The following is a 25075-nucleotide window of genomic DNA, read 5'->3' on the forward strand; positions in this document are numbered from 1 at the left end:
TAGAGCCAGGACCAAACCATGATCCATCCGACATCAGACCTGCTGGACTTTATACTTTCCCTTATGGAAGAAAAAACATGTCTATTTGTTGAGACCTACCATGTGCTGGCACTGTGTCAGACACTTTACTTCAATCTCTAATCTGGAAGTATCATTTTCTAGAATCTCTTTACTATGCCGTTTAACATCAGAAGAGTGAGACAGTACAGTCCATATCTGAGGGAAGAAACACAGGTGTGAACCCCAGAAATACAGACACGACAGCACCCTGGCAAGTTGCCTCTTGCAGCCCCAACAGCATCCTCATCGTGTCCATCAGGTCCTGTTGGCCCCACCTCCAAACAAACCCTGAAACTAGCCTGACTCCCACCTCCCTGCCCCCACCCTAGTCCGGGCCACCATCACTTTGTGTCTGGATCGTTGCATTGCCTCTGGCCTCTGCCTTCCTCTTGTCTCACTAAAATACTATTTCCTCACAGCAGCCAGAAGATCTTGTTAAAGTGCAAATCTATCCCTCCTTGGCTTTAGCTCTGTATTAACCATGTCATTTTATTTTCTGTATTTTGATGCTTTGACATCGGGGCCTTGCTCACCCCAGAGGGACTGCCCCTCCCAAGTCTAGCCCATTGCGAGAGATAATAAACAAATCACTCTGGAGCTTGCCTTTCCAATGCAAACCAACAGATCCAGAGCCCATACCCCAAACACCTCCTGGAGGGCTCTCTCACTCAGGGCCACTCTCCCCCTGCCCTATTCACCCCAGCGTCGGGTGCTAGACAACTGGGGACAGCCCCTATGTCTCAGAGCCTGCGGACATGATTTATAATAGCCAATCCTAAACCACTCTATCCATTTTAGAGTGGAACTTTATCCATTCCTCCCACAGAAACCAAAATAAAAGCTCTTGCCCAGGCTTTGCTCTGGCTCCCTCTGCCTCCTGACAGACCTGGTGCTTTCCCATGTGATCCCTTGGAGCATGGCATGCCCCCTCCTCTTGGGATCCTTGAATATAACAAATTGTCTTTTCAATCATAGTTGTCTCCTGATCTGTTGGCCTTGTCACACCTAAATAACAAAACCTTTTTTAAAAATAAACTATCCGGGGCAGCCCGGGTGGCTCAGCGGTTTAGCACCGCCTTCGGCCCAGGGCCTCATCTTGGAGACCTGGGATCGAGTCCTATGTTGGGCTCCCTGCATGGAGCTTGCTTCTCCCTCTGCCTGTGTCTCTGCCTCTCTTTCTCTCTGTGTGTCTCATGAATAAATAAATAAAATCTTAAAAAAAAACACAAAACTATCCCAGTGGTTTGCATCACACAGAATAAAATCGAGGCTTCTTTCCATGGCCTAGAAGGCCCTGCATGATCTAGCCCCTGCTGACCCTGCAGGACCTTGCCTCCGGCCCCTCTCTCTGACTCACTGCACTCCAGCCCACTACCCGCTCACTACTCCTCAGACCCAGCAAAGCCACTTCCGCCTTAGGACCTTTCCCTTGGCTCTTCCCTCCCAGAGTTCAGCACAGGTTCCCCCATCTGGGGCTCTGTGTGCCTGTTGCCTTCATGGAGAGGACTTTTCTGAACACTTGCCATCACAAAATAAGAACAGTAGCACTTGGGTGTTGTCTATGTGCCAGGCACCATTTTATACACTTTCCATGTATTCACTCTTTGAATTCTCACAACAAGCCTCTAAGGTAAGTGTTATTATTTCCATTTTGCAAGTGAGGTAACAGGCTCAGAGAGGCTAAATGATAGGACCCAAGTCTCATAGCTAACAGGCAGGAGGGCTGGAACTGAAACCTGCAGCCCATTTCCAGAGTCCACACCCTGAATCACTGTACCTTATTTCCTGGTGCACAGTAAGTTTGTAATTAGCTATTATTATTGTTGTTGTCATTAACAGAGGCTGAATTTCACTCTCCGCTGAGTGCAGAGCCCAACCTGGGGGCTCCGTCTCTCAGCCCTGAGATCATAACCTGAGCTGAAATCAAGAATCAGATACTCAATCAACCTGAGTTGATTGAGCCGACCTGGTGTCCCTCTCCTATTTTTTTTTTCATGGAATTCAAATTCCTTTAGGCAAATCACTGTCCACTTTCCTGCCATCCTTCCTGCTCCCCAGCATCTTACACCGATTCACTTGACCTGCTTGGAATCAGAAGATAATCATGTTTCCAACCCCCTGCTCTGGGTGGAGGGCATTCTCTTAACCAACACCCACTGTGCTGGCCGCTGTACTAGGCCCACAGAGATGAATAAGATGGCATCCTTGTCCTCAAGGAGCCCATAGCATGTGGGGAGGCACACCTGTCACAAGGATGTCAATGCATGTTAGGGAAGCACTAAAGAGCACAGTGGGATGCAACCAGGATTCTGCAGAGGAAGTGACATCTCTGCTGAGTCTGGAAGACTGGGCAAGAAGCATATGGAATAGTGCAGCAGGCCCAAATGGAAACAGCAGAAACACTCAGAGGTGTCTGAGTACATGCATGTCTGGGGATTAGGCAGTCACTTTGCAGGAGAAAAATGAGTGAATCTCGCTGGCTGAAGGAAGTTGACTCAGATCTTGAAGAGCTTCTAGGCTTTCTGGTGAGGATGGTGGGCTTAGTCCTGGAGGCTGAAAGCAGTCCTAGAAGAATTTTAAGCAGGGGCTGATGTGGCATTGTTATGTTAGTAAGGGTTCCACCCCTACACACTCCCATTTTCCTAGACCTGCCAAGAACTTGGTACCCACCAGGCCAGCTCATGTTCTGCAGGCTGGCGAGGCTTTACCAGACATTTGATGGACTTGATGATAGCAAGGCAGGGGGCCAGAAAGAAAAGATTGAAAGTGGGAATTCAGGACCTCCTTGGCCTCTGGGCATCTCTGAACTGGCCTAGCCTCTAAGAACCATGATGAGAGATTCTGGGAAGTAGGCCATTGCCAAGGCCAAGTAAACTCCTGAAGGCATTGAAGGAGCCAGGAAGTAGAAAGGGCAACGCCTTCACCAGTTTTCCCCTCCTAGGTGGAGGTGGGCCAGATGCCCAGCCTCTTCCTTTGCAGGAAATTCCTTCAGCCTGGCCTCCTTCCTCTGGGCTCCATAGTCCCTGCACCTCTCAGCCAGTGATCTAGTGACTGCTTTGGGGGTTATACCCTTAGTTGTAGAGTTAGATCTCACAGAGGAGAAATGTTGGAACAACCTCAGAGACTCCAACGTCTACCCATTCCCTCCAGCCAGGTACCAGGTATAGTCGCAGAACAGATAGATCTGGGTTTTGGTCTTGGCTTTGCCAGTTATTAACTGTAAGACCTTGCATGGGTCACCTGTGGCCTCTGTGAACCCTGTTTCCTGACCTGCAAACTGAGAATGGCACTCTTGACTTCTCAGAATTATTGTGTCAATGGAACGAGATTGGGTATGCCAAACACTTGGCACAAACGTGATTCTTGTCAGTGCTGGACACTCACAGCTGGGGTTCATCAGCTAGAGAGCTCAGGGATGGGTGAAGGTACCTTAGATGGACCACAATGGGTGGCCATGGCAGAGGACACAGCCCTTGCAAAGGCATAGAGGGTGAGAAGGCATGGCCAGATTGAAGAATGTTATGCCCCCAAGCAGTTTGCTGTGCCTGGAGCAAGAGGTGGCTGAGAATGAGATTGGACACAAGCAGGGAAAGTCACGGTGGGAAGGGCACAGGGTGGGGCTAAAGGGGCTTGGGCTCCCTCTTCAGGCTCATTGTCATATAGTATAGGGGTTAGGACTGTGGAATGTGATCCCCATGAACCTGCATTCAAATTCCAGTTCTGTTACTTGCTTGGGTGGCCTTGAGCAAATCACTTAGGCTCCATCTTAGCTTGAGTCCCCCCAAAAGCAGACCCCAAGACGTAGGTGCTTGTAGTCTACTGGGGAGATGATTTCAAGAAGCAGAAGTAAAGGCATGGAGAAGGTGAGTCCGGGAGAGGAGAAAAGCTAATGGGAGCCAGATACATTCATGTGAGGCTTGCTGCCGTGAGGCACTGGGGTCAGTTCCCCTGGGGACTCTGTGAGACACAGTGTGGAATTGCACCTCAAAATCATCTTAGCTCAGGATGGGAGGCACCAACTTCCTTAATGGCTCAAGGTTGGCCTTGGGGTGCAGAACACAACACCCTCTTGCCCTTCCTGGTTCATAGATGCCTAAGAAAGCCCTTGGGGGCAAGGAAGCAGGCAGAAGCAAGACCTTGGGTGGATGGCCCTCAGGGTGCTGGAAAGTACCACGCTGGCAAGGAAATTCAGAGAAGGGGTGAAGGGATCTAATAACAGGTATCAACACTCCTATTACCTCTTTGAGGCTCTGTTCTTTTGTCTGAAAAACAAAAAGACTAGGACATACTTCCCCAGTGGGTTAAATGAGGTAAAGTATTTGAAAGTTCCTAACAACCTGACTGACACATAGTAGACAATCAAGAATTGCTAGGTATGTTTGGGCACAAATGCCAGCTCTTCATAGAATCCTTCCCTGACCATTGTTCTCCATCAGAGCATCCTGTCTGTTTCTTGCAGAACACTTAACTTAGCCTGTCATTATCCTTGTTACATGTTTTTTTTTATTATCTCTCTCCACTAGAATGAAAGTACCATGTGGATAGAAATTTAATATCTTGGGCAGCACGGGTTGCTCAGTGGTTTAATGCCGCCTTTAGCCCAGGGCCTGATCCTGGGGACCTGGGATCGAGTCCCATGTCGGGCTTCCTGCATGGAGCCTGCTTCTCCCTCTGCCTGTCTCTCTCTCTCTCTCTCTCTCTCTCTCTCTCTCCCTGTGTGTGTCTCTCATGAATACATAAATAAAATCTTAAAAAAAAAAAGAAAAAAGAAACTCAATTTCTTGATTCACTGCTTGATCTCCAGGGTTGAGCACAGGGCCTTGGACATATTAGGTGCTTAATATTTTTTGAATAGAAGAATCATTATATTAACAATAATAGAGGACAGTTACTATTTTTGACCTTTATTAAGCATATACTCAATCTGTTAACAGGACATTAGACCTAGCTGGATTCATCCAGACTCCAGCTGGGGCCCAAGGCTGAAAATAGTAGGTGTAGCTGTATTCAGAGCAGGACCCTTCAACTCTTCCAACACTACCCACCAACTTCCAGGCTATATGACAAGAAAGAACTAAGAGTACTTGAGCAGCTTTCAGCCAGGACGAGAGTATTTTGGGAGAGTTTGAAGGCAGTGATTTGAAAAGAATGAAGCTGTTGCATAATTTTGCTTCTTTCCAAGGTCAGAGTCATAGAAAAACTAATGAAGTTTAAGCTTTAGAGTCCCTTCTGAGGCCCTGGGAGGGGACCTAGCAATATGTTCACATGTTTTACAAACTTTGAAAAAGTAAGATATTTAAAATTCTTTTTTTTAAAGGGGGGTCTCCTAGAATTGTATAAGCTTCAAGCCTCACAAAACCTGGATCCACCTCTGCCCCCTATCAGATCCAAGCCATTTAAGTAACCAGTGATCCATGGATTAGCTCCTTGATCCTTGTGTCAACTCTGTGATGTAGATGCTATTGTTGCCCTTGTTTACAGATGAGCAAATTGAGGTCTAGAGAAGAGTTGTTGTCCAAGATCTCAGTTAGTATGTGGTAGATCTCGGATTTAAAGTTTGTAGTCGGGATCCCTGGGTGGCGCAGCGGTTTGGCGCCTGCCTTTGGCCCAGGGCGCGATCCTGGAGACCCGGGATCGAATCCCACGTCAGGCTCCCAGTGCATGGAGCCTGCTTCTCCCTCTACCTATGTCTCTGCCTCTCTCTCTCTCTCTCTCTCTGTATGACTCTCATAAATAAATAAATAAATAAATAAATTTAAAAAAAAAAAAAAAATAAAATAAAGTTTGTAGTCAGGGTGCCTGGGTGGCTCAGTGGCTGAGTGTCTGCCTTTGGCTCAGGGCATGATCCCGGGGTCCTGGGATCAAGTTCCACATTGGGTTCCCTGCAGGGAGCCTGCTTCTCCCTCTGCCTGTGTCTCTGTCTTTCTCTCTCTGTGTCTCTAATGAATAAATAAATAAAATCTTAGAAAAAAATAAAGTTCATAGGGTGCCTGGGTGGCTCAGTGGGTTAAGTATCTGACTCTTGGTTTCAGCTCAGGTCATGACCTCAGGGTCATGATCTCAGGATCCTGATCTCAGGGTTGTGAGATCTAGCCCTGCATGGGGAGTCTGCTTGAGGACTGCCCCTCTCCTCTCTACCCCTTCTCACTTTCTCTCTCTCGCTAAAATTAAAAAAAAAAAACTTGAAAAAAGTTTGTAGCCTATCTCCAGGGCCCAGACCCTTAACTACAGTGCTTTCCAATGGTATATATCTGTTTTCTTGTCCATTTTCCCTACCAGCTGTGACATCTCCAAGGACATGAAGGCAAGTAATTTCTACACTCAGCACCCAGTCTGGAGCAGACATTAACATATGTTGGTATATAAGAAAGAAGAAAGCAGCTCCTGACCTCCAGGAGCTGGCCTGGGATTCACAGTTGACCTTTGGTGTTCCTAACCTGAACAGAAACAATGCCACAGAACAGCAGCATCAGAAGAGCCCATGTCCAAGATGGATCAAGATAAAAACAGGACCACGTCATAATCACGTCTGAACGTAGACAAAATGAACATTGAACATTGTCCGAAATACAAAAAACACTAACCATCCCCTATCTTGGCTAATAAAAGAGACTATTGCTTCTTACTAATGACAACTTTCACCTTAGTGAACTCTTCCCTCCTTCTAGATAAAATTTAGATCCCTAGTCATAGATTCACCTTTTACTCCTGGATAACATTCAATCCAGAGCAAAGCCTTGCTTCCTCCAAGCCTCCTGAAATCATCTAACAAAAGCCCCAGTTCTAAGTCTTTTCTGATACCCTCTGTCTGTGATGACCCACATTTTCCAATCATGCATGTTCTCCTTCACTGCAATGAGTATCCAACTTACTCAATTACAGCTGTGTTTCTGGTGGTCCTTTACAGCAGTAGCATTAACACAGTATCACCCATCTATGGATCATTGAGCATAAAATATCACTGTCAAAAGTTACAAAGCCTTGCTCATTCAAAACTAGTTGATGGTGATAGAAAAATACTGGCTCCCTCTGGAGGATGAGTGGTTATAAACTAGGAAGGGACATGAGGCAACCTTTCAGGGTATTGGAAATGTTCCACATTTCATTTTTTAAAAGATTTTATTTATTTATTAACGAGAGAGACAAAGAGAGAGGCAGAGACACAGGCAGAGGGAGAGAAGCAGCCTCCAGGCAGGGAGCCCGCCGTGGGATTCGATCCCAGGTCTCCAGGATCACACCCTGGGCCGAAGGCAGGCGCCAAACCGCTGAGCCACCCAGGTGTCCCTAAATGTTCCACATTTCAAACTAAGTATTTTTCATTTCAAATGTTGGGTTTTTAACAGAAGATTATTTTTGGGGGGGGGGGGGGGGCGGGGAGAGGGAGAGAGAGAATCTCAAGCAGATTCCCCACTGAGTGCAGAGCCTCCCTCAGCTACATCCCAGGAGTCCCCATTTAGACCCAAGCCTAAATGACTAGTTGGATGCTCAACCAATTGAGCCACCTGGGCACCCCTATTTATTTATTTGAGAGAGAGAGAGCAGGAGGGTGCACACATGTAAGGAGAGAAGGGGCAGAAGGGGAGGGGTAAGGAGAAGGAGAGGGAGAAGTGGCTATGAGCTGAGTGTGGAGCCGGACTTGGGGCTCAATCTCATGGCCCTGAGATCACAACCTTTGCTGAAACCAAGAGTCAGATGCTCAACTGACTGCACCACCCAGGTGCCCCAACCTACATAAAATGTTTAAACAAAAAAAGATTAAGCGATACACTTAATATTAACACACTTTACACACTTTTTGTATACATATTATACTTTGGTTTTTAAAAGTGTTGTCAAACAACTTTGGCAGGTAGTGGGGAGGACAGGAAATCCAAACTGGTCACTTAAATATCACTTTAGTAACTTAGCAACAAGGAGAAGGCTAGAGTAGGATGGTAGCCAACTGGAAGGGAATCTTGGGCTGTCAGAGGATGGGATCTATGATGAAAGTCTGGAAAATCAACTGCTTGCTGAAAACTTAAAGCATTTGGGTTGTTTATCCCAGAAAAGACTAGATTAGAAGGAAATGCAATTAAACTCAAATATTCTATTTTGCAATAGGAGTTTCAGCCCCAAACAGAGCTTCCTAATGGTGACAAAAGAGGTAAAAGGAGGCTGTGATGTCCCCGTGCCTGGGAAGTTGAAAAGTCAGTTGCCCAGCAAATACACCCACCATAGCCTGGTCTGGGAGTAGGAGACAGAGGAATGACCCCAGATGCTCCTTTCATGACTGGGGACTCTGGTTTAGTCATGGGTGTCCTGGCCCAGCTGCAGAGCACCGATTAATTAGTGCCAAAGAGAGCATTCTCGGACGTGCACTAAGCTTTTTATATTCTGCTGTTACTGCCACTGACCACAGCTTTAATTAAATCCCAGGCTTAATTAGCACAGTGCGGTGCTGCCATCACTATTTCCTGATGATTTTATCTTGGTTCCTGGAAAGATGGTGGTGGTGACAGTGTCAAGAGCAGGGGTGAGGCTAAAGAAGACTAAATCATGGACTCCAGACACTGTTGATTTGAGGGTATGTGAGATGGGGGTGGGTGGGGATCACCTGTAGGATTCAGCACCTGACCTCGGAGAGCTCACAGTTTCTTGGAGAATTAAGACTCCCACCTAGGAGATGGCACAAGGCGGTGTGATTGGTAAGGTGCACACAAATGAGAGGTGCACATGAGAGGTGCACACAAATATCCCAGCAACTGAGAGGGGGTAGAGGTTCTTTGGGACTGGAGGAATCAGCAAAGCTTCATGGGGAGGAGGGCCTAGCTGACCTTTAAAGGAAGAACAGGATTAGAGGAGCCACCAGGCAGGCTACCCACCTAGTGGAGGGAGGAGCATGAGTGAAAGAGTGGAGGTGACCACAGAAACCTGACACATCTCAAGAATGGCCAGGAGGTGAAGGTAGCCAAAGGCAGAGCAGAAAAGAAGTGATCCCTGTCAGAGAACAGCATGAGCACCACTTCCGGGGAAGTGGTGGGGGGCCAGGTTGAGGAGGACCTCCAATGCCAAGCTGAGACAGGGAAACCTAAGGGAACCCATCAGAGAAAAAAGCTGGTTTTTTTCCTTTGCTCCTTTTTGGGCTTCTATTCTTGCTAGGATCTGTACCCCCACCCTACACATGCCTTATTTTATGTATGTCCTTCTTGTAAGGGACAAAGAGTTAGTGATATCTTGGAGTCTTCCAGGACAATATATACTATCTAAGGAACTAACAGGCAGAGCCATCATGTGCATATTCCAGACCACTGGTGCTGGACATCTCAACGCCCAGACCCCCGGCTCCAAGGAGTGAGTGACTTATGATGGACATCTGGCCCCCGTCCTTGTTCTGAGCAGTTCCTGGATGCCTGAGAGGACATGTGCGTCAGACCACCATTGGCAATAAATCCCCCAGACCCCAAGCAAAGACCAGACTCATGCTCCTTTCCTTTCCGAGTCTCCGAGACTCTATCTGCTGTTTCTATAGCCTCAATAAACCGCTTTCACTTCCTGCTGGCTCGAGTTTGAGTCCCATCCCACATGAAGCCAATGACCCTCTTCTCTTGCCTCGTCCTGCAGGACCCCCTCTGGTTCCTCCTCGGACCCTGCCTGCCTGCATCAAAGCTAAGTTGGGACCTCATTCAGGAGGTAGTGGGGAGCTGCTGAAAGTGTTTAAGTCGCTTGAATGATCCAAATTTCCTCTAGTTTACAAGACTCTTGAGGGTGTGGCTCTACCTACCTCCTCAGGGGTCTCTCCATCCCTCACACTCTTGGGCTTCAGCCTGAGTGTAGGACACTCTTCACACTCCCTGTACTCCAAAGTCACCTTCCCTCGATTCTCAATCTTAGTGTCTCTCTAAGACGCCTCAAGGACAGGGTCCCGTTTACCCGAAGCCTGAGCAGGTGCCCCCTTTCAGGATTCCCTCAACCCCCTAGAGAAGCCCCTAGCGCTGTGTTGTAATTCTTCATTTGTCGGAATCCTCCGCTAGACTGTGATGTCATCTGAGGCTAGGGACAGCACCTTGTTCACCACCGTGTCCCTAAGAACCAGCACTTGAGCAGCAAAGGGGTGACGGACGGATGGAGGGGCTGGGCTGGGGGCGGGGAGGACCAGCGATCGCTCAGCCTCCTCCCCCCTGTTCTCCCTCCGGGAGTTTCTGAAGGACAATGGAAAAGCGCCAAGTGTCAACAGGTAACGGGCTGGTACAACCTGTGCGCTTAATTTTAATGATCAGCTTCATACTCTCACAGAACGCAGAATGGGGGTAATCAAAAAAAGAGCTCCAGCCTTCCCCCCAGCCCCCCACGCCAGCACCTCCCTGAGACTCAAACCGAGCCCTGGCAATCCCCGGGCACGCCCGGGAACTATTTGGGGAGCGGCGGGGCGGAGGGTTACTAGCCGGAACTATACGCGGTAACCCTCCGCTCGAGGCTTGTAGTCGCGGCGGCGACGCCTCGACCACCAGGGGGAGGAATCGCGCCGCAGCCCGGGCCTTGTTTCACCCAACAATGAGGGGCCGCCTGCCACTCTGGGGATTGTAGTCTTAGGGTCGCAATCTTGCGCGGTGCACGCCGGGAGTGGTAGTTCCAGGCAAGGAGGAGGGGAAGGCTTCTAAGCGCCAATGATGAGTTCTGGAAACTACACCTACCAGAGGGCCGCGGGCGCCGGAGTAGGCTCCGGTTTCCGTCGAGTTGACTGTCTGGGATACTCCTGAAGGGTCAACTTGACCGGGTAAGTTGGGGGTGGAGGCAGCTCTTCTGTTCTGAACTGAGGTATCGTCAGCCGACTTTGTCCTCCTCCAGCCCGGCTTGGGGGCTGCTCGTCTCAATCCTAGAAACTCTGCATTAATCCTTCATCCTTTTCTGTTTCCTCTTCAGACACCTCCGGTATCTACCTGCACCCTTAACGCTCCCCCTGTCACCTGGCGCCTTCGCTCCCGGCGCGCCTGGAGCCCCAGCCTGAGCCCAGGTCGGAGGCCCCAGCCTCCACCGCCCTGCGCGGAGCGCTCAACGTGACCCCCCAGAAACCTGGGCTGCTGTAGGCTCCACGCCTCCTGTGTGCTTCTCTCTTACTCTCCCTTTCCGCTTTTTCATGCTAGTGGAAGAAGGGTCGCCGTCCCTACTTCCCGCTCGGTGGCGGAGCCCCGGACTCAGCCGACCGGCGTCTAGTCCACCTCTGCGGCTCGCTCGCTGCGTGACCTCGGGCGGACCAAGCAGTGTCCGTGGGACTCCCGCTCTTCGTTTACAAAACCTCCGTCTTAGGCGGAGGCTCTTTTGTGGAGCCAATAAGCTAATAGGTGTGAAAGGGCTTTTTTAAAAAAAAACAAAACTGTGAAGCCTCCACCAGCGAGAGAGGTTATTTTTGTTATAATTGTTGATGCTCTGGAACACTCTTCTCTTGGCTCCTTTTCTGTCTCTGCCCCCTTGTTGCTCAAGTCTGCCCCTTGAGGGCTTGGTGTCTCCGTTCTCTAAGAGCAGGATATTTCCTCATTTCCTCCAGAGACCAAAGGTCAGACTAATGAGCTTTAAACCTCCAGAGAGCTTTGTCTGAAAGGAAGCCCCAGAGAAGGGCTTATCTTGGACTCTGTCCTCAAATAGCCAGTGATGAAAAGTCCACACAGCTGGCAAAAGGGTGGTTGGTTACTCCTCACTGGAAACAGGATCTCAGCAGGAGATGGACAGCTGCGTTGTAGGCATTGTCCATTGCTTTTGGGCTCTCGTGGGCCTTTTTAAGTACACTCTGATTTTCACGGGGGTGTTTTAGATTCAAAAAGGCTGGGAGGAAAGAATCCATTTTGCCAAAGGGTTTAATACAGAAAAAAAAGAAAGAAAGAAAGAAAGAAAGAAAGAAAGAAAGAAAGAAAGAAAGAAAGAAAGAAAGAAAGAAAGAGACCTTGGCCAGGTATGATGAAAGAAGGACATAGCATTGTTAATTAATTTTTAACATTTTGTGAGCACTTAAAGTGTACCAAGCCCTAGGCAATATCCCATTTCTTTTTTTTAATTTTTATTTATTTATGATAGTCACACACATACACACAGAGAGAGAGAGAGGCAGAGGGAGAAGCAGGCTCCATGCACCCGGAGCCTGACGTGGGATTCAATCCCGGGTCTCCAGGATTGCGCCCTGGGCCAAAGGCAGGCGCTAAACCGCTGCGCCACCCAGGGATCCCAACACAGCCTTTATATAGTATGTGGTATATCCAAAGAAATGGTATAAGGTATAATTGTGTAAAAATTAAATCAGATTAATTGGATAAGTTAATTATTGAGACCTAGAACATGCTTCTAGGTGGCCATTGGGATTGAACCAAGTGAAATCATAGTCATTATTTCATTAATATAAAATGGTGGGCTAGGACACTATATACATTCCGTAAATGTTTGCATACATGCATCCCTGGATAAAAAGTCCTATGTATCATCTGACCAGAAGTTCTCAAACCTTGCGAGAAACATGGGGAGCTTTTAAAAACTGACCTTTGGGAACGAGGACCCTAAAATCTATATTTTTGAAACTTTCCCAGGTGTTTGTGATGAAAGATTCAGGAACCTCTGAACTAGGTTCTATCTGGGCCACTTGTAGGCAAGTCACTGAGTTCAAACTGCCCAGAATTGGTACTGATCCTAGAGCTATCTTAAGGCGGCCCATGATTGGCTAGCAGGTGAGGGATGTGGACAATGCTTAGAGTTGAGAGGGGCGCAGAAGGACTTGTTAAAACACAGAGAACCAGAGATTTCACTGGGCCTTTATGAATGGGGTAGGCTTACATGGGTGGAGAAGCTTCTAGACAGTCACCACCATAAATTGTTTGGATGAGGCAAGCAAAAGAAGGTAGAGATCCCTGGGCTGATTTCCTTGGAAAATTATATGGCATTTATGAGGAAGGACTCTGGATATTCTGGCTGGGTATTTCTTAGGCAAAATTGGATTTTTCCATCTCCCCATTGTCCTCGGGCATCAGTTAATGTAAGCCCAAGGAATGTAGACTCATTTTTGTGTATGACTCACTCTGGCCAATTAGCTTTAGTTTGTATTTGTTTCCAAGATTCTCCCAGAAACTTTCTAGGACTGCTAGAGAGTTCTACTCCCCTTCTGTTTAGCAGTTTTTAACTCCATTCACTCATCCTGATTCCTGTCCCAAGCACTGTTCTCTATATGGGATGAATCTCTTCCCATAAATTACTGTCATTCTGGTCACCCAGTCCTGAACCCTGACTCATCTTTGGCTCTTCTATCTCCCTTGCCTCCTCAAATCCACTCATTTGTCAAATCCTGTTGTTTCTACTTTTCACTCGATCAACAATATTTCCTAGATAGTCCCAAAGAGCCAGGTACTACACGAGTGCTTTATTTTATTTATTTATTTTTTAAAAGATTTTATTTATTTATTCATGAGAGACATAGAGAGAGAGGCAGAGACACAGGCAGAGGGAGAAGCAGGCTCCACGCAGGGAGCCCGATGTAGGACCCAATCCTGGGACTCCAGGATCATGCTCCGGGCCAAAGGCAGGCACCAAACCGCTGAGCCACCCAGGCGCCCCTACACGAATGCTTTAAATGCATTATTTCATTTTATCTTCCTAGCAACCCTATGAGGATGGATAGTTTCCCGTTGTACCGATGAGTAATCAGGCTTACTTAGTGAGATCAGAGGATCTGCCCAAAGTAAAATTAGGTGGCAAAGGAACTGGGCTCAAACTTGACTCTTTTAGACTTAATATCACTCATTTCCAGAGTAGATTCCAGCTCCTTGGCCTAGCACTCGAGAGACTGCTACCCTCCAAACCCGTGATACCTTTTTCTTATCACGTGTGCTTGCTTACCTCTGTGTCTTAGCTTATGCACTTTCTTCTACTTGAAAGTCAACTTTTGTCATCTTCCTTGCCCTCCACCGCCAAGCTACAGAAGTGTGCTTTCTTCTCAGAACTCCTACATCTGATCACCTTACCTGACCCTCATTTTTGGCCTTTAGAACTTGGAGCTGCTTCATTGTCATGTGGGTGACATGTATCACGTGCCCTTGCCGTAGGTCTTCTCTGTGTGTGTGCCCTTAGAGACAAGGGGAAAAGGTCAGGGTGTGAGACTGAGCAGCACATACTCAACTTCTCTCTGGCTAACCAGTCCATGGACTGCATCAGTTCCTTTTTTAAAAGAATTGCATTCTACCACTACAGAGTAATAGAAAGAAAATCATTTGTTATGTTTTTAAGTTAAATAGAATGATGTTAGGATTATTGGTTATTTGAGGTTTGCCACTGGACCAGACAGTTGGAAGTTGGCATCCAGGAGATCTTTGTGTAATAATTGTTCTGCTTGTGACGTTGTGCAGCTCACTTAACTTCTGAGGACCTTGGTTTGTTCATCAGTACATGTATGTAGTGGGGAGGGTGGGAAATGATTGTGGTGAGGATTGATAGAAATGGTCTCTAAGGCCTCTTCTTTCCCAGACACACTTGGGCTTGAACTTTCTGATCCATCCCAGAGTGTCTTTTTTTTTTTTTTTTTTTTTCATCCCAGAGGGTCTTAAAGCAGAATAGCATAATGGCTAAAAATATGGGTCTGGGACTCACTGTATTATTGGTTTAGATGTTTTTGGTTCAGGCAATGGAAATCTAAAGTCAAATTTTTTTTAAAGATTTTATTTATTTATTCATGAGAGACACAGAGAGAGAAAGAGGCACAAACACAGGCAGAGGGAGAAGCAGGCCCCATGCACGGAGCCTGACACAGGCAGGACTTGATCCCGGGTCTCCAGGATCACACCGTGGGCTGAAGGCAGCATTAAACCGCTGAACCACCCAGGCAGCCCAAGTCAATTGGTTTTAACAAAAAGGGGATTTACTGACTCGTGTAACTAGAAAGTCCAGGAGTGGGTCAGGTTTTTCAGGTATAGTCTAATCTAGAGATTCCTGTTTAAGTTTTTTTTTTTTTTTTTTTTTTTTAATATGAGAGAGGGAGAGAGAGCACAAGTCAGGTGAGGGGTGGAGGGAAATGCAGACTCCCTGCTGAGCTGGAAGTCTCAAGACTCCAGGATCATGACCTGAGCTGAAGGCAGATGTTTAACCGACTGAGCCACCCAGGTGCCCCCAATCTAGAGATTCTTAATGTCTTCACAAAAATGACTCTATTTCTCTGATTCTCTCTGCCATCCTCCTTGGGTAGCTTCATCCTCAAGGTAGCAAAGTGACTGCAACATTTCAAGGCTTCGTATCTGTCATCACTCTATTTCAAAACAAGAAAGAACATTTCCATCCTCAACCATCAAAGCCCTGGGCTTTACTCTGAATGGACCAACTGTGTCATGCAGCCACTCTTCATCCAGATACTGACCAGGGCATACCAAAGGGTGATTGGCTCAGGTCAATTAAGGCTCAAGTCTAAGAAGTCTACAGGTCAGCCCAACCCAAGTCACCAGGGTACTGCATAGGAGGGCAAAATAGAATGGATATCGACAAGTTTGACCATATTCTCCTCTGTTACAGCCATATTGCCTGTGATCAAATTCTGGCTCTGTTAACTTTATGTTCTTGGGGGAAATTACCTAAGTTGGTCAAGCATCAGTCATCAGTTTCCTCATCTCATTTTTTCAATTAATAATGTATTAAAGCACTTGGTGTAATTCCTGGCCCTCCATAATGTCATGATGACGATGCTGCTGTGGATGAGATTAAAGAGGGATAGAGAGCAATGGCATTGGCCCCAATTTAGGGAGCAGCCTAGTTAAAGAAATGTCTGCTAGTCAGGAACACGCACACCTGCCACGTTGAAGCCTCCTGTTTGATCTACTGCCATATCATAGTCTTCTCTGTCTCTGCCCTTTCTTTCTCATGTGTCCTGTGTAGAAATGCTTTCCTTCCTCTCCCCTATCTCTAAATCTTCCTTATACCTCACGCCTAGCCTAAGTTCCACTTTTATAGTCAGTAGTTTAGGTCCGTGTTTTTGTAGACATATAACTGCGTCTCCCCATGAGCAGGATCAGTAGGGGTTAAGAGCTTGGGTCTGGATTAGACAGACCTGGCATTGCTGCCCAGAAGCAGGATAACTTGGGAAAGTTATTCAACCATTCTGTGCCTTACTTTCCTTATCTGTAAACAGGGTGTCTATAGGACCTTCCACAGAAAGTTGTGGAGAGAATGAATAATGTACTGTATAGAAAGAGCTTAGTTCAGTGCTGACACAGTGAATCTTAGACATTATTATTCCTGGTCCCATGAGGACATGATCCAGGTTATGTTGTCTGCAGAGGTTGTGCTGAGTATAAACACTTGGCAGTTTTGTTTTTTTTTTTTAAGGTTTATTTAAGAGAAACCATGAAAGTGTGAGTGAGGGGAGGGGCAGAGGGAGAGGGAGAGAATCTCAAGCAGACTCCCTGCTGAACTTGGAGCCTGCTGCAGGCCTCCATCTCACAACCCTGAGACCGTGACCTGAGCTGAAACCAAGAGTTGGATGCTCAACTGACTGTGCCACCCATGCGCCCCCTTGGCAGTGGGTTTGGGGGAACATTGGAAGCTTTCTCCTTTTCCCAACTATCTCTTCACCCTGCTCTCAACACCAAAAAAGCAGCCCTTAAGCCTTGGCAAAGTCAGTGTAGCAAAGTAGATGACGAAGACTGGGTGAGTCCCCAGCAGGGAGATGGGATGATAAGGAGCAGTGGACATGATAACAGATAACACATAGAAGCAACAGGAAGCTAAGAGGAAACCAGCAAGAGGCTCTTCTGTGTTCCACCTTCAGCCATCAAGTTCAGCACTGTCCAGGTTGTTTGTTTCAACTGGTGATGAAATGGGGGTGAACCAGTCCATGAGCTTCCCACCTGTCACGGGACCCCACCATGTAGGCTGCGGGGATGTGATGGAGGGCCAGGGTCTCCAGGTAAGTGTCTCCAGCTCTGTCCCCACACATCTCCGCTGCTGCTTCTGCACCGTGACTTGTCAGTAGCCAATCTAATGGTGTGATTCTTAGTGGGGGAAACTGAGTTAGAGCTGGTCTTGGATTTGGTTATAGAGCCCCCAGGTCTGTCTTCCCTGACCTTTTTCTTCCTATTTCCAGTTAGAAACATCTCGGTAGCCAGAGATGGGTTCTTTTGCCACTAGGATGAAAGGGGGGCTCGAGCTCCAAAGGCAGGTCTCAGATCCCCTGTCCTGTCTTGGGAGCAGATGTCTTACCTGGAAACGTTTTCAGTCTCATCTCAGTCTGAAGGTATGAGGAGTAGTGAACCATGTGGTGGTGGCCTCTGACTTCCCAACCTGGGTAGGAAGACATGCTCCTCTTTCTCCTTTCCTGCCTTTATCTGTTCTTCCTCCTGCTTTGGTTCTGGACCTTCCTTCCACCAGTTCCTAGGTGCTTCTCTGCTGGCCCTTGGACTCCCATCTCTCTTCAAGAAGCACGTACTTCCTGTTAACCCCTCTCCTACTCCCATGTGAAACGAGTGTGCTGCTGCTTCCTAAGGGCCAGCCTAGACGACTGGCCTGGGTGACCCACTGATGCCACCCCATCCAGCATGAGGGCTGATCTCCTTCCCTGGGCCCCTTCAGGCCTGGGCTCAGGGACAGATTTAAATCTTTCTGATCCAAGGACTGAAAATATTTTGGTGCTCTCCAAACGTAATTTAAAATGCAGTCGGCTATTTGAAATAGCGTAAGCCTTACGTGTATGCTAAAAATAATATTGCTTCTTTCTGGATTTTCTGAATGCAAAATTCAGGTATATGAATTGAAGCTTCAGTGCCCCACTTTGGTGGCTTACTTTGCTGGCCCCCCCACATACCCACTGAGTGTGTCCTTTGGGAAATTAAACAGAGCTTAGGCTTCTTGCTCTGAGCAGGTGCTCTCTTCTTTCCTACAGGGGAGCTTCTTTCGACTCTTCTACCCCTGCCAAGAGTCAGAGGAGACCACCGAGCAACCTCTGTGGATTCCCCGCTATGAGTACTGCACTGGCCTGGCCAATTACCTGCGGTTTAATAAGCGCTGGGGCGGGCTGCTGTTCAGCTTGGCTGTGGGTAAGTGCTGGCCTCACCCCCACATTTCCTAGCTTCTTGGTTATGTTCCTAGGAGATCCCTAGGTAGACACAGTACTGTCCTGCTGGCATCATCCAGCCCTTTTGTTGTGGGGCGTGCATTAGTCAGTGTGGTGTGGAGAGTTGGGAGGGGATTATATACATAAGAGTTTTGGTTACAGAATTAGATTGTCCTGGATTTGAATCCCGACTTTATCGTTTACAGTTCTCTTTAGCTCTCCTCTCTGGGTAAAGTCACATTGAATCATCCACTTTTCCTAACGGCCCCACCAATTAGGAACTCTACCCAACTGTCTTGGCATCTCAGGGGTTTACCCCATAGTTGTTCAGTACTTCTTTGCATTTATCTTCCCATTTTCTATTATATTTGTGCTTTCTAGGGAAGAAAGGGTGAAAGAAAAGGTGATTGCCCTGGACTGCTCAGGGGCAAAAGGTAGTTCTCCAGTGAGGTGGGGCACATGTCCCCACCCATGCCTAGGCCAGGCTGCCCTTGGGATTACAACTTTGGGGCAGCCAGAGACTCTACACCCCGTGTCTCTGCTAGGATCATGTCGCCTGCCTGTTAGCTGGAACGGCCCGTTTAAGGCAAAGGACTCTGGATACCCCTTGATCATCTTCTCCCATGGCATGGGAGCCTTCAGGTAAGAGCTTCTATCCCTCAGACCTTGTCATATTCCTTAACTGGTGACAGCTGCTGAGTCTTAACTTATTCTCAGAGGGCAGAGACACAGACATTTCCATCTGCCAGCTGTCTCTTCTGCCATCTGCTTCATTCCGTAGCACTGGGTCCACCTTCCCCAAGCCCCCTTCACCTGGTGGAGTCTTTCATCGGGCTTCACATCCTTTGCTTCTCATGTTGCTGCATTTATAAATAAATAAACATAACTTATTTTACATTTATATTCTATTTAAACATAAACACTTACAAATAAACACTTTTAGCTCTCTGTGTAACAGCACGAGAAGTATTAGGAGTTTGAGCTTTATAGTCAAAGTCATTTCTTCGGTATCCATGGAGGGACAGCTCTGCCGTGGCACTGACCAAGCAGTAAGATGGGCTCACTCTCTGCACACCTGCAGCTCAGAGCCTCACCTGTGAGTCTCAGCCACCACCCCTGTGCTCTGTGGGAGTTTGGGACGGTTGTAGAACTCTTCAAGCCTGGATTTCATCGTTTGTCAGGTGGGAATGCTGCTCCCATCGCATGGTCTGTGAGGATTCGGTTAGACTGGTACCGAGTAAGCGTACACATGCACAGTTTTCTCAGTTTCTGTACGTGGAGGAACATGGGATGGTGAACATGGGATGATCTCTCTTACCAGACTTCGGGAAACTCTGCCTGATTTTTGTAAGGCCATATCCATTCCAAATTCTCGTGAATCCTGATTTCTGTACCTTGCTGTGTCTTAGAATTTAATAACTTTAGTCTATATGTTCCTGTTTAAATTTGTGAATATTCTGACTATACATTCATTATCAACACATAAGTCTAGTTTATGTCCTAGAGTGTTACACATCTTAAAGGTGTCTGTTTTTGTGTCCCCACCCTCCAAGCCATTGTCCAGTCAGGGAGATCTGCTTTTTGTTTTGCTTTTTTTTTTTTTTAAAGATTTATCCATTTATTTGAGAGAGAGAGAGAGCATGAGTGAGCATGAGCGGGGTGGGGGGGGGGTGGCAGAGGGAGAGGGAGAATCTCAAGCAGACTCCCTGCTGAGTATAGAGCCCAATATGGGGCTCGATCCTAGGACCCAGAGCCCAACCAACTGAGCAACCCAGGTGCCCCAGGGAGATCTGTTTTAATCTTTTTTTTTTTTTTTTTAAAGATTTTATTTATGTATTCATGAGAGACACACAGAGAGAGAGAGAGAGAGAGGCAGAGACACAGGCAGAGGGAGAAGCAGGCTCCACCTAGGGAGCCCAACCCAGGACCCCATCTCAGGTCTCCAGGATCAGGCCCTGGGCTGAAGACAGTGCTAAACCGCTGAGCTCCCTGGGCTGCCCATGGGAGATCTATTTTAAAAGCAAATAGGGTCTTGTCATTTCAGCACCTAGAACAGTGCCTGGCAGATAGTAGATGCTTAGTAAATATTTGTTGAATAGATGAATGCACGTCACTTCCCTGCTTAGTCTTTGTAATCGCCCTTTGAGCTTAATATAGCACTCAAAGGGGAATCCCTGGGTGGCTCAGCGGTTTAGCGCCTGCCTTTGGCCCAGGGTGTGATTCTGGAGTCCCGGGATCGAGTCCCGCGTCGGGCTCCCAGCATGGAGCCTGCTTCTCCCTCCTCCTGTGTCTCTGCCTCTCTCTCTCTCTATGTCTGTCATAAATAAATCTTAAAAAAAAAAAAAAAATACAGCTCTCAAAGTTTCCCACCTTGTTTCTTACTACTTGCCCCACTCCAGCTCTCTAAACAAACTGACCTTCTTTTGCTTCCATGAAGGCACTATGTTATTTTCTGCCTCAGAGTTTTTATCTGTGCTGTGTTTTGTGGCTATTCCGTTTGCCTGGAATATTTGCCATTCTGCTCCTCTCTTCCTTCCCTGCTTTCCACTCCTTCATCTTTGCCTAACTAATTCCAAATTACCCACAAGGTCTTACTTTGGGTATAACTTTCTTAGGGACACCCATCCTGGCCTCTGTATTATGTTAGTTCAAGTTTTCCAGTGATGTGCTTTCATAGGCTAACCTATACTTTCCAGTACTTACCATAATTGTAATGAATTAATTACATGTGTGATTATTCTTTAGGGTTTGTCTTTCCTACTAGATTGTCAGCTCCATGAAGGCAGAGCCCTTGTCTGTCTGCTGTCTCTTCCAGTGCCTAGGACAATGCCTGGAAAGTAGTAGTTTCCCAAAGAATATTTATTAAGGGCTATGTTTTGCTAGGTTCTCATTCATTTAGCAGATATCTTTTGGGCACCTATTCTGTGCCAGCTGTGTGGCATGAGAAGGTGAGTTCTGTGGAGATAAACAAATCAAGGAATTGCATCCACTAGGGGAGGCTGACTGAACTCACATAACTACTCCATGGCAGGAGAGTAAATGCAAAGATAAGGCCAGCAAAACAACTAGATGGTTTTCAATGTTGCTCTTATTCAGTAAATTTAATACGTGCCATATGCTGAGGCCTATGCTGGGGTTGTGTATTCAATAGGGACTAAGACAGAATTCCTGCCTTCAGAAGGACTGTAGTCTAGCAGGAAAAAGAAGTAAGAAACATTCTCTCCTAAGCTCACAGCTATTTTATACAGAGAGCAGGTGAGAACATGACTTGGGAGAGTGGTCTTTTTGGTCTAAGAATCTGTTTGGAGACTTCACACCTCAATTAACCTGGGTAAGCCAGTTATAAATACACTTCATTAACCAAAATGAAATTCCAAGAAAAAGGACAGGGAGGGAAAGGGATATGGTTTCCTCTTGTTGTATATGTGGTTAATTCAGAATCTGAAATCTTTGTAGGCTATGAGTTCCCACTCCAGGGAGGAGTATGTGCATTTAAATGTTACCTGTGTGCAGTGTACTATTGTTCCTTTGGTTTCCACATAGTCCTGTGAGATCAGTGGTGAAGGATGCTTGTTTTACAGATAACCAGAAGGGCTCTAAAAGGCAGACTTGCCCAAGGTTATACAGTTTGAACTGGGAAGGGATCAGAGATCTCTCTGGTTCTTGTGTCCAGTTCCCTGCCTCCCTCGGGGAAGTGAGAGAAGGTGAAAAGAAATTTAATGTCTGTCCTTTCTGACCTTCCTGAATCAGTTAAGATCCAGGCAAGTTGTATTAACAGGAAAACCCCAAACAATAGTGGCCTAAGCAACATAAGATTTCTTTCTTGCTCAGCTAAAAGAAAGCTGGTGGTAGACAGAGATGATATGGTACTTCCACAGAATTACCAGAGAACCAGACTTCTTTTATCACCTTGCTTTGCCACATGTGGCTTCCATTTTGTAAGGCTATCTAATGACCTTGGGTATCTGGTCTAGCTCCTGCCATTACATCTACATTCCAGGCAGTAGGAAAGGAGAACTCTTCTGAAAGTTTTTGTTTTTATTTTTTCTGAAAGTCTACACAACACAATTGCTTCTAGTCCCAATGACTAGAGCTGCTCTGTTCATTAGAGTAGCTTCTAGCCGCATGTGGCTATTGAACATTACAAATACAGCTGGTCTAAACTGAGATGTGCTGAAGTATTTTTTTTTAATTATTTATTTATTTATTCATGAAAGACAGAGAGAGAGAGAGAGAGACAGAGACAGAGACACAGGCAGAGGGAGAAGCAGGCTCCTTGCAGGGAGCCCAATGTGGGACTCAATTCTGGGTCTCCAGGATCATGCCCTGGGCTGAAGGTGGTGCTAAACTGCTGAGCCACCCGGGCTGCCTGAGATGTGCTGAAGTAAAGGATACACACTGATTTCAAAAACTTCATATGGAAAAAAAAACTTAATAAAATATTTTATTCATTCAGACATTCTTTTTTTAAAGTATTCTCTATACCCAGTGTTGGTCTCAAACTCATGATTCTGAGATCAAGAGTCAGATGCTGGGCAGCCCGGGTGGCTCAGCAGTTTAGCGCCACCTTCAGCCCAAGGCCTGATCCTGGAGACCCGGGATGGAGTCCCATGTCAGGCTCCCTGCGTGGAGCCTGCTTCTCCCTCTGTGTCTCTCTTTCTGTGTCTCTCATGAATAAATAAATAAAATCCTTAAAGAAAAAAAAGAGTCAGATGCTCTACTGACTAAGCCAGCCAAGTACCCCTAGTTCAGACATTTTAATCATATGTTAAAATGATAATGTTTTGGCTCTATTGAGTTAAATAAAATATATTATTAAAGTTGATTCCACCTGTTTTTTTAACTTTAAAAATGTATTTACTAGAGAATTTTAATTACTTATGGGAGCAGCATTATATTTCTATTGCTGGGCTAGAACTTAATCTCACTGATAAACCGGGGTGCAGGAGAGGCTGGGAAATGTCATAATCGATGCCATAACTCTATCTTCGTCTGAAAATCAGATTCTGCTACTAAGGAGGAGAGAAAAAAGTGTTTGGGCAGTTAATAGTGTCTGCCATATTCCTTTTTTTCTGAGAAGTTGGAGGACAGACAAAATTCACATGCTAAATCACAGGTGCATATTTGCATATTACAGAAATAGCCAGAGTGCCTGTCTTCAGAAATGTGACCAACTAATTTGGAGGATGTACCATAATATATAGACGATAGAAATGCAATTGTGAAAGAAGCCAAATCGTATTGGGGGTGGGTGGAGGAGATGAGTCAAAAGTTCATGTGGGGTTGAAAACACCAGGGATGATTTACACTTGCTTCTTGGAGCCCCGTGAGACAAGTGGTGTACTGACCAAAGAAGACACCTTGAGGAGGGCTGCTGCAAATGCAACTTCCTCCAGTCTTTTGAGATGGTCACTAGCAGAGCATGATTGGAATGGGAGCTGCGGGGGGGCACGATTCTTTAGACCACTTCTCTCTGTTCCTTCCTTCATCTCTAGGACGCTGTATTCGGCCTTCTGCATGGAGCTGGCCTCCCACGGCTTTGTGGTTGCTGTACCAGAACACAGGTGAGAGGGTGACAGCCCTAACAAACTATCATGGATATGGGATATATCCTAGGACATAGGCTAGTTCCTTATCGACATATTATTTCTAATTTTCACAACGACCATGCAAGGCAGGTGTTCTACTCATTTTAAAGGTGAGGAAATCGGGGATCCCTGGGTGGCGCAGTGGTTTGGCGCTTGCCTTTGGCCCAGGGCGCGATCCTGGAGACCCGGGATCGAATCCCACATCAGGCTCCCGGTGCATGGAGCCTGCTTCTCCCCCTGCCTGTGTCTCTGCCTCTCTCTCTCTCTCTCTCTGTGTCTATCATAAATTAAAAAAAAAAATAAATAAATAAAGGTGAGGAAATCAGTGGGATCTCTGGATGGCTCAGCGGTTTAGTGCCTGCCTTCAGCCCAGGGTGTGGTCCTGGAGTCCCCAGATCGAGTCTGACATCAGGCTCCCTGCATGGAGCCTGCTTCTCTCTCTGCCTATGTCTCTGCCTCTCTCTGTGTGTGTCTCTCAAGAATAAATAAATAAAATCTTTTTAAAAAAAAAAAAAAAGGTGAGGAAACCAAAGTTCAAAGGTTTCTTGCTGGAAGTGACACAGCTGAGTTGGGGTTCAAACCCAAGTTGGTCTTCAAAATCCATTTTTTCTCCTCTCCTCTGTATGCCCCCCATATCTTTCTGCCTGCTAGACACAAGGGGATCCAGAGTGTCTTGGTGGAAATGGAGGATTTGGTAAAGGGGAAAAATAAGCTGAAAAATGTCTTTGAGTTTCTCTGGTGGTATGTGTATTTCAGGGATGGGTCGGCTGCGACCACCTGTTTCTGCAAGCAGGCCCCGGAGGAGAGCCAGGCCACTAATGAGTCACTGGAGGAGGAATGGATCCCTCACCGACAAATTGAAGAAGGGGAGAAGGAATTCCATGTCCGGAATTGCCAGGTAGGCTTGTGCCAGTTGGGGAGGGAGAGTTGATAAGCCTCTCTTCCATATACTACAGTCACTAAGAAGACTTCTAACTAACCTTCTGTCCCGCAATCTCATTTATAGAGGGTCTGAGCTTGCCACGTCAGAGAAATGGGGTGTTAATCAAGACTCTAAACTATTATAGGTGACAGAAACTCAATTTAATCTTGTTAGGCAAAAGAGAGGATTGACTGGTTTATACAGGCAGATTAGAAGAAGAGCAGGACCACTGGAGCGAGACTCCAATACCATCTCTCTCTCTCATCTCTGTCTCCTCTGCTGGTTGATCTTATCTGCAAACTGGCTTACCTTGTGAGGTTAGACCACAGCTCACTCTCTCTCTCTCTCTCTCTCTCTCTTTTTTTTTAAAGATTATTTATTTATTTGAGAGAAAGAAAACATGAGTGGGGAAAACAGTAGAGTGAGAAGCAGACTCCCTCCTGAGCAGGGAGCCCAACGTGAGGC

At 46.7% G+C, this 25075-nt stretch overlaps 1 protein-coding gene across 3 annotated transcripts in view; it reads left to right on the plus strand.

The window, feature by feature from the left end:
- The first annotated feature begins 10067 nt into the window (after nt 1–10067).
- Nucleotides 10068–25075, plus strand: part of PAFAH2 (platelet activating factor acetylhydrolase 2) — a 30314-nt gene continuing 15306 nt past the window's right edge. The window contains exons 1-7 of one of the 3 annotated variants that reach the window (XM_072750695.1): nt 10812–10854; nt 10960–11050; nt 16820–16957; nt 17930–18083; nt 18646–18742; nt 23596–23664; nt 24445–24586. In XM_072750695.1, coding sequence (XP_072606796.1) covers nt 16868–16957; nt 17930–18083; nt 18646–18742; nt 23596–23664; nt 24445–24586 — 552 coding nt within the window. In that variant the 5' untranslated portion in view covers nt 10812–10854; nt 10960–11050; nt 16820–16867. Of the gene's footprint in view, nt 10274–10516; nt 10855–10959; nt 11051–16819; nt 16958–17929; nt 18084–18645; nt 18743–23595; nt 23665–24444; nt 24587–25075 lie in introns of those variants that run through there. The other 2 variants (XM_072750696.1, XM_026014409.2) reach the window with 2 other exon arrangements.

Source organism: Vulpes vulpes, chromosome 2, assembly GCF_048418805.1.
Source record: "Vulpes vulpes isolate BD-2025 chromosome 2, VulVul3, whole genome shotgun sequence".
NCBI classification, from domain to species: Eukaryota; Metazoa; Chordata; class Mammalia; order Carnivora; family Canidae; genus Vulpes; species Vulpes vulpes.